The 9,238-nt window shown below is 51.2% G+C and overlaps 1 protein-coding gene across 1 annotated transcript; it reads right to left on the reverse strand.

The window, feature by feature from the left end:
* On the reverse strand, window positions 1-4,305 carry NANOG (Nanog homeobox). Its single transcript, XM_040978969.1, has 4 exons — window positions 4,165-4,305; window positions 2,266-2,537; window positions 785-862; window positions 1-369 (listed from the first exon to the last, which is right to left on the reverse strand). Exons 1-4 carry the CDS (start codon window positions 4,256-4,258, stop codon window positions 1-3), a joined length of 813 nt encoding a protein of 270 aa, XP_040834903.1. The 5' UTR covers window positions 4,259-4,305.
* Between the last annotated feature and the right edge of the window lie 4,933 nt (window positions 4,306-9,238).

The raw sequence follows: 9,238 nt of genomic DNA on the forward strand, positions 1-9,238 counted from the left end.
TCATAGGCCATCAGGCTGCAAGTCCACAGGGTAATTGAGCAGCAGATCGAGGGTCTGTGGGGTGCCGAGATGCCTGGGGGCTGTGTGCATGCCTGGCTGGACCGTGTTCAGGCTTTCCCCAGCAGTTTCCAAGACACCGTCGAACTCGTCTGGACAAGTCTGCGGGAATTGCGCACAAGGCTGCAGCATGTCCTCTCCGCAGTTGAGGAGGGGGCTGTGGCAGGCTTGGGGGTACCAGCTCTGACTGTCCCAGGAGGGGCTGCTCCAAGATGGGCTGGTGCAAGCCGGGTTGTTCCAGGTCTGGTTGCCCCACACCATCTGGTTGCTGCTCCACACGGGAAGGTTTTCGGGCGAGTTCACCAGGTAGCCCTGGTGGTACGGATAACAGAGGCCTGGGTATTCTGAAGTTGCGGAGCCACTCTAAAAAATACACAACTAAATCAAACAAACAAACACCAAAAACGGGGCCAGCACTGTGGTGCAATGAGTCAAGTTGCTGCTGCTCTACCTGCAACCCAACTCCCCCTGGTGTACCTAGAAAAGCTGCAGAGAATGGCCCAAAAGGCCTGGGTGTCTGCACCCAAGTGGGAGACCTGAGGAAGCTCCTGGCTCCTGGCTCCAGCACGGCTCAGCTCTGGCCTTTGTGGCCATTTGAGGAGTGAGCCGGCGGACAAAAGATTTCTACTTTTACTTCTGTCACTTTGCCTTTCACATAAACAGAAATAAACGCTTTTAAAAAAACAATGACAACAAAAACGAATGAAATCTTGGAGTTTCCCATTACCTGAATCATATTGTTTGGCCAGTTGTTCCTCTGCCACTTCTTGCATTTCATTCTTTGGTTCTGGAACCAGGTTTTAACCTGTAGAGAAAAAGGGACACAGGTTACAAAGCAATGGCAATGCTGGCACGTTTCCGGGAGAGTCCATGAGGCCAGGCGGCCACTCTGCTGAGTGAACCTCCCTGGTGGAGTGGCAGTTGGATGGTTGATGCAGTGGGAACTGCTTCTTTGCCTGGCACAGCGCCTGGGTTTGAATTGCAGCTGCCTCACTGTTCCAGCTTCCTTGGGAGACAAAGGTGATGGCTCAGGATCTGCAGTGCCCAGTGCCCATGTGGGACACCCAGATGGAATTTCAGGTCCCCGCTTCAGCCTGGCAGAGCTACAGTGAACTCTGGGCATTCTGGGGAGAGAATCAGAGGTGGAAAGATCTGTCTGAAGTAAATGAAACGAATAATTTCAAATAAATAAATCTTGGGCCCAGTGTGATGGCCTAGTGGCTAAAGTACTCCCTTGAAAGCACCGGGATCCCATATGGGCACAGGTTCTAATGCCGGCAGCCCCAGTTCCCATCCAGCTCCGTGCTTGTGGCCTGGGAAAGCAGTGGAGGACGGCCCAAAGCTTTGGGACCCTGCACCCGCGTGGGAGACCTGGAGGAAGTTCCTGGCTCCTGGCACAGAAGATCTTCCTCTCTGCCTCTCCTCCTCCCTGTATATCTGACTTTGACCGCAATGGCCGGTGATGTGCTGAACGATCAGGAGACAGGAACCTCCTCCAGGTCTCCCATGCAGGTGCAGGGACCCAAGGCTTTGGGCCATGGTTGACTGATTTCCCAGGCCACAAGCAGGGAGCTGGATGGGAAGTGGAGCAGCCAAGACTCAAACTGGCTCCCATAAGGGATCCTGATGCATTCAAGGAGAGGACTTTTAGCCACTAGGCTACTGCACTGGGCCCGAGACAGTGAAATCTCATCTACTGGCTCACTCTCCAAATGGCCACAACAGCCAGAGCTGGGCTGATCTGAAGCCAGGAGCCTCCTCTAGCTTCTTCAATGGGAACGAAATTGCTGCTACTGTGCCTGGGAAACCAGTGAAGGATGACCCCTAGTGCTTGGGTCCCTGCACCCATGGGAGTCAGAAGTTTATGGCTCCTGACCAGCCCGGTTCTGGCTGTTGTAACCATATGGGGAGTGACCCGGTGGACTTAAGATCTTTCTCTAGCCGACTCTCACCGTAACGCTATAACCCTGTGTTTTGAATAAACAGAGCCAATTGGTCTAAAGAAAATAGCCAATCAACACGGTAAGCTAAAGCTCCTGCCAATGAAAACAAAGGGGTAACTTTCACTGTGATGTGACTAAGGGTTTGTCAGGGACAACCCTGGAACATTCTAAGTTCATATGCAGCTGCTTTTACAGGGGTGACAGGACACCCAGGTGCCTGCAGATGTCCCCGCTTGGACCTTCCGCGATGCAGACCTGGCCTTACCTGCTTGTAGGTCAAGTTCAGCATACCGGAGAGCTCTTGCATCTGTTGCAGACTGAGGTATTTCTGTCTCTGAAATCTGTCGTGGAGGACACACAGCTGAGCCTGGGAGAACACGGTCCGCACTTTCGGCTTCTTGGCCTTCTTCGCCGGCTTGGCGCTGTCCTCCGCCGGCTTGGCGCTGTCCTCCGCCGGCCCGAGAGGGGTTACCTCGGGGCTGGAAGAATCGGGGCTGTCCTGAATGAGTAGGTCCGTGGAGGAGAGAAGCTGAGTGGCTGTTGGAAAACAAAGTGATGGTCTAAAAAAACTTTCTTCCAAATATTAAAATAATCGACTTAAAATGCGTTGCTTCCCAGGCTGTGACCCAATTCACTACCACTGCCTTGATGCCACAGAGCCTGAAGCTGTAGCCGAGCAGCCACCTCGCCACCAGAGCCCAAACACTAGAAGCTGTAGGAATTGTGAACGAATCCCTGCTCTGACTGTGAACTTCATCGCCAAAGTTACTCCTCCAGCGGCTGAAAGGAGTAGCTGGCTACACCCCTCGAGCACTGGACACGGCACACGAAGACTTAATACCCAAATACGCACCAGATTTGCTCACACCCACAGACTCACCTCAAGTGAACTTCCACACGCCTCCTGTGCAACACTGGAATAGCACTGCAAAAGCTTTCACACAAACTTTGAAAAAAATCAAGATGAGGTGAAAGTGGCTGTTCACACAGGCCAAGTAAGAACTGTGTACCCCTAACTCCCTCTCCACAGCCTACTTTTAAATTGTATAGTCCTACCTTACAAAAATGCAGCTTTTAAACCTTTGTGTGTGTGTGTGTCATAACTATTGAAAATGGTAAGTTGCTCCTTTTAAAAGGAGCTACTGGGCCCGTCGCACTAGCCTAGGGGCTAAAGTTCTTGCCTTGATTGCGCCAGGATCCCTTATGGGTACCGGTTCATGTCCCAGTGGCCCTGCTTCCTATCCAGCTCCCTGCCTGTGGCCTGGGAAAGCAGTCGAGGACGGCCCAAAGCCTTGGGTCCCTGCACCCGCGTGGGAGACCCGGAAGCTCCTGGCTTCAGACCAGCACAGCTCTGGCTATTGCGGTCACTTGGGAAGTGAATCAACGGACAGAAGATCTTCCTCTCTGCCTCTCCTTCTTCTTCTCTGTATATCTAACTTTCCAATAAAAACAAATAAATCTTGAAAATAAAATAAAATGTTTACCTACTGACAAGCTGATTTTCAAAAAATGATGTCTCATTGGCCGGCTAGGTGTTCCCGAGCTTGCCTTACACCCTGCAGCCCATGGAGGTACTGGTGGTACATGTTCTGAAGCCAAGAAAAACTCCAGGTTCGAATCCTACCCATCTCCTGTTTGTTAACAGGTTAAACTTTCTGGAATAATTTTTACCATAAAATCGGGTCAACACGTCCCCTGGCTGGCTCAGGAACCCACACTGCCCAGTCTAGCACCCACCGGCCTCCAAAACAAGCAACTGCAATGTAATGTAATGTATTCATTACATTGATTTGCTGTGCCATTTTCGGCAAATCTGCAAGGTGTCATGGTGGCTCTCTGGGCAAATGAGTAGCAGTAATTGTTTTCACTAGGTTGAGATCTAAAGAAATCCACCCATGTGATCGTCCCAAGATTCCGGAACGCCCTGGTTCTTCAAAGACCCCACCCAAGTCCCCAGAGCCACACTCCCTCAGGCCGCAACTTCTGAGGGCAAACATCACGGAAAGGGTGCGCGCCAGCAAGTTCGGATGGGTAGGGGGGCGTCGAGGGGCTTCCTAGCGAGCACCTGCTCTCGCGAGGGGGCCGTGGCTGCTCAAGAGACCTCGTCACCGTCTTCCTCTCCCTCCCTTCCGGAACTGGCTAACCCAGGACTGTATGCTCTTACCGGGGTCTGTGTGGGGCGTCCCGGCCGATGGCATTCCCAAGGGTGGATGGTTTTGTTCAGGTCCAGGGCTAGCAGGGGTAGGTGAAGAGCCCATCGCATCGGGTCCTTCCAAGGCTGGTAGTCTTTGTGGACAAGCTGCAGCCACACTCATGTTGCTTAAACAGGAGGGTCAAAAACTCAAACAGCTCTCTGTAAGGAAGACCAAGACTTTAGGAAGTGAATTAATCAGATGAAAGATCTTGGAAAAATAGAAAGCTTTCCAGAGGTAAAACTAGCAGAAAATGCCAGGAAAAAGTGTGAAGGCCTTACACAGCAGCACAGGCCGACAGCTCCAAGGCGACGAAAGGGATGCAACTTCCACAACTTCAGCCTGCGCATTTATATGATGGGCTCACCCTTGACCAGCCCCTCCAGGCAGCCTCCCACCCCCACAACACACCCTGGTGAATTTTTAGTTAATCTCGTCTGCCAGCCTTCCCTAGGCCATTGTGATGCAAAAGGAGTTGCTCAGACTAGCTGGGAGAACAGACTACCTGAGCTGGGGAGTCTGCAGACACAAATAACCACTGCCGCCAAATACCAGTGGGCCAACACTTTTGCCACCTTTCAACCCAGGCCACAGCACTGACGTGGAGAAATTCCAACCAGCTCCTTTTCCTCTCTCTCTTGCCCCGAGGTCATGAGGGCTAAGAGTTGATTGGGGATGAAAAACAACGCACTGTCAACTTCCACCTTGGTCACTAAATGCTTTGTAGTTTTCAGAAAGACTGTGGATTGAAAAAAAATGAAGGAAAAAAAAATAGAAAAAACAGGGAATAAGGTTATGGAAGATTTTAAATTAGTTTTTGGAAAAAAAAATAAAGCAAAAACAAAAATAAAAATTGCTTCTGTAGAAGTTACTGAATAGACTCTTGGTGGAACTAATTTAGAGCTAATGTCTCAGTTTCTTTACCCACGTACGGGGGCAAAAGGAACTACACTGTTGGGATATTCAGAATCTGCAAACGGGGACTGTTAGTAGAAATTTTACTTTCTGTAACCTAAACCAACTGGATTCTCATTTCTGTGTTGCTCGGCCTTTTGGCTAAGGCCAACCGCAATTCTCATTTTTCTGTGGTCTCTGCGTCGGAGGCACGCTCCTCGGAGGAGGCGTTGGGTCTCCCGTCTGTCCCTCAGCCCCAGGCAGGCAGCATTTTTTCCCCCTGTGCTCTGGTCGTTTGGTGAACATTTCCCCCTCGGGCCCGGCAGGGTTGTCCTGTCCTCCAACGTCGCTGCATCCTCACTGCACCCACTTGGAGTCCCGGGAGTGACGAGCGTGCGTTTCCCGGAGAGACACCCGGGGAGCTGGGCTTCAGCACTGGTGCTCGTGGACAACGACAGCGACCCACAAGTCTCCATTTTTCCCCCTAGTCTAACGTTCCAAAAACCGTATATTTCTTACTCTTTCCAGTGTTGCTCAAAACCACAGTGAGGGGAGGAGTTTAGGACCCTTAAAAGCCACAGAGGAGGGGAGGAGGAGGGACAGGGAGACAGCAGAACTGAGCTCGCGTAGGATGCGACTCTTGAAGCGGGGGCGGGGGGAGGGCGCGCAGCAAAGTGCAGACTGCCAGCCAGCGGTCTGGGAAGTCAGGGCTGTCAAAGGCACCAGGAACCCCAAGTTCGCTAAACAGCAGGAACCCGGAGTTGTGTCCTTTGCTCAAGGGAATCTTTTGCATAAGCAAAGTCTGGAGCTGCTTCCCCCATCCCTCCCCCCACCCCATCTGAGTCCTTTTGTGCTCAGGGTGCGGCCCCCGGAGGAGCCAGGACCCGAGGGGAGGGGGCTGGCAGCCCGCCCACGGCCTCACTACATTCTTTGCTTGGGAGAACCATTTGAATAAGGATGAGAAGGTGGCGTGAGTGGTTGAAGACTTTGGGTTTGCTGCAAAGGGGACTTTGTGGGAGTGGAGGAGGGGAGCACGGAAACCAGCTCACCATCTCCAGGTCCCAAAGGATTGGAAAGGTTTAAAAAAAAAAAAAAAACACGCTGTGCACTGGGTGCCAAGTGTGAGCTGGGGGAAGACCTCCTGTCACATTGAAGGAAAAATACGGACAAAACAGGCAAGGAAATAGAGAATAGTTTGGGCAAAGGAAGCGCCAAGGTATGAGAAAAAAAAAAAAATAGGGTTTCAGCAAACCCCGTGCCAGAAAACAGGGCACACTTGGTATAGCTCACAGTGCAAGTCCCCTAAAGTTACCTGCAGCTCAGTGCCTGGCCCTGCCACAGCTGAACCTGTGACAAGGCACAACCAGCCAGAACTCTGAGTCCTGGCGCTTCCAGGTCCCCCCAGCCTGCCGTTGCCTGCGAGCTGCAGGGCGGACGCCGTGGGGTCTCTGTATTGCAATAGGTCTGGCAGGTTGTGAAAGGCGGCAGCGACACAGTTTATTGCAAAGAGGAACTGCTGAATGTGACGGAGCTGCAGGGTGTTTTGAACCAGTCATAGCCAGACACAGGAGCTGACTGTTGCCACAGGCAGCGGCTGAAGCGGCGGCAGTGGAGCCCTGCGGCGGGCAGTCAGCTCTAGGCAGCTGGGATGGATTCCCGCCACTCTGTTCCCTTTACTGAGAGTGGTGCCCTGTGGTGCCCTGTGTAGTGTGTATTAGGTTTGAGTCAATACAGCTTCCAGGCGAAAGCAGGGTGGTGAAGTTTGGCAAGAACCAGAACTTGTTTTTTTGTTTTGTTTTTAGATTTATTTATTTATTTAAAAGATTTATTTATTTTTATTGCAAAGTCAGATATACAGAGAGGAGGAGACACAGAAAGATCTTCCGTCCGATGATTCACTCCCCAACTGACCACAACAGTTGCTGCTGCACCTACCTGAAACCAGAAGCCAGGAGCCTTTCTGGGTCCCCACACGGGTACCAGGTCCCAAGGCCTTGGGCCGTCCTCCACTGCTTTTCCAGGCCACTAGCAGGGAGCTGGATGGGAAGTGGGGCTGCCAGGGTTAGAACCGGCGCCCATATGGGATCTGGGCGTGTTCAAGGTGAGGACTTTAGCTACTAGGCTACGGTACCAGGCCCTCTTCCACTGCTTTCTAAACGCCTGTCCCTTGAGGAAGCATTTGATTATCACCTGATCCAGAACTCAGGATACCAACAAAATGTCAGAAATGATTATTCTTTTTAGGAACACATGCTTCATTCTTATCTGAATGCCTGTGTCAAAAGAGCTGACAATTCGAGATGGCCTGCAGCTCCTGGGAAAGAGGAAGTTCACACTTAGCATATGGGTCCTCCTACTTAACCTGTATCCCAAGGCTGTCTTCATGTTCACACATATTTTATCACTTGCATTTTTGATGTTAGTCCTGTTCTCCCGGCCTGAACCCTCACCTTCTTATAATCTAGCACCAATGTATTGATCAGAATGACTTTTTGAAAGATAACTACGTCACACAATTCTGTTGGAAATCTTTACTTAGTCTTCTTGTTTAGGGTCAAGGTCACTGGCAAGAGCCCTCCTTCCCCCTTGGCTGGCTTCTCTCCTGGGATGTCGCCCACCTCCCCGTGGAACCTGCAACAGGCCGGAAGGCTCCCACCTGGGGCCTCTCCTTTGTCTGTCTGTGGTCTGCCCGGAGTCTCCCTGCTTCCAGCCTTGAATCCTGCGGATCCCTCCTCTTGTCCCAGTCATTTTTAGGTAAGCGTCATTGACGGCCTTGTCTTCTCCCACTAGGACAAAAGCTCGGGGAAGGAGATGATTTGGACTCCGTCCCTTTAGTGTCCCGTCACCAGCCCTAAGAGAACGCCCATGCTCTGACATCATCAGACTGGCGTCATTACTCTGGCAGCTATACGGGACCTAGTCCATTTCACCGCAGTCGCCGAGTGGGAACCTTCGGTGCTTGCGACCTCGAATATGTTTTCAAAGTTCTTCGGTGATTCTTTCTGTTTGACAGCTACTAAAACTCCGGGACACATGCCTCGCCTGCCCCTTTCGCCTCCATATTTCTTCCGCCCTGCACGAAGGGGGCCTAGGAGTGGATTTTCCAATAAATCCGTTACAACTATGGACAACTTACTTGCTGGTGTTACTCCATGAGCAGGTGGGCGGTCGGCGGTCATCATCTAACACTGTTCTAGAACAAAACCAGGCAAATCAGGGTAGTCATTTCTTGATCAACGAACACAGTAAAATGAGATCTGGAATTTGGTAAGCTAATAGAGGTTACACATCAATATTTTCTCAATTCAAATATTAAGATATATGTAATGCTTATGGAGATTCATATAAATATTAGCGTTTTCATGTAGTATGTGGGGTTTTTTTTATTGGATATGTAGCAGAGAGCAAGTTCCTCCATCCATTGGTTCCTCCTCAAACGAGCCTAATGGTTGGAGTTGAGCCATTCCGAGCCTGAAGCCAAGAGCCAGGAGCTTCTTCCTGGTCTCCCACATGGGTGCAGGGTCCCATGACTAGCTTGCTGGTGCTTGGAGGAGAAGGATAAGCCAGCTGAGCCAGCACACTGTCCCCTCCCCAGGTTCTCTGTTACTCCACTTTTCAATTATGCAAAATCTTTACAAAATGGTATGAGTGCGGACCTGGCACAGTAGCCTAGTAAAGTCCTCTCTTCAATGTGCTAGGATCCCATAAGGTCACCGGTTCATGTCCCGGCAGCCGTAGTTCCAGGCCTTAACACAGATGGCTTTACCATTGCAACAGCATTAGCCGCTTTGACTCTGTATGTGTGTGTGTTTAGATTCCTGGCTCAATAACCCCTCAAGGACGTCCTTGTACAACCTCTGGTGATGCTATTCAACGTGCAATCGCACTTCCCAGCAACATCAGCATCAGCTGGAAGCTTGTTAGAAATGCAGATTAGTAGGCTGGGTCTATTCCAGGCCTATTGATAAGAATCTCTGGGTTTTGTGTGAAGAATCTTATTTTTAGGGGAGCTGAGCTGTGGCTCACAGCTGGCACGGGCATCCTCTGTGGGCACTGGTTCGTGTCCCGGCAGCTGCACTTCCCATCCTGCTTACGGCCTGGGAAAGCAGCAGATGGTCCAAAGCCATGGGACTCTGCACCCATGTGGGAGAC

This window comes from Ochotona curzoniae, unplaced genomic scaffold, assembly GCF_017591425.1.
Source record: "Ochotona curzoniae isolate NIBS_2020 unplaced genomic scaffold, NIBS_Ocur_1.0 contig_2927, whole genome shotgun sequence".
In the NCBI taxonomy this organism is placed as follows: Eukaryota; Metazoa; Chordata; class Mammalia; order Lagomorpha; family Ochotonidae; genus Ochotona; species Ochotona curzoniae.

What these genes read in the sequence shown, in the direction of transcription:
- NANOG (XM_040978969.1), bottom strand. Translation starts at nt 4,258, where the DNA reads ATGGGCTCTTCACCTACCCCTGCTAGCCCTGGACCTGAACAAAACCAT. An exon ending in GACGCCCCACACAGACCCCG is followed by an intron (nt 2,538 to 4,164) that starts GTAAGAGCATAC and finishes GTTTTCCAACAG; the next exon opens with CCACTCAGCTTCTCTCCTCC. An exon ending in GGCCAAACAATATGATTCAG is followed by an intron (nt 370 to 784) that starts GTAATGGGAAAC and finishes CCGTACCACCAG; the next exon opens with GGCTACCTGGTGAACTCGCC.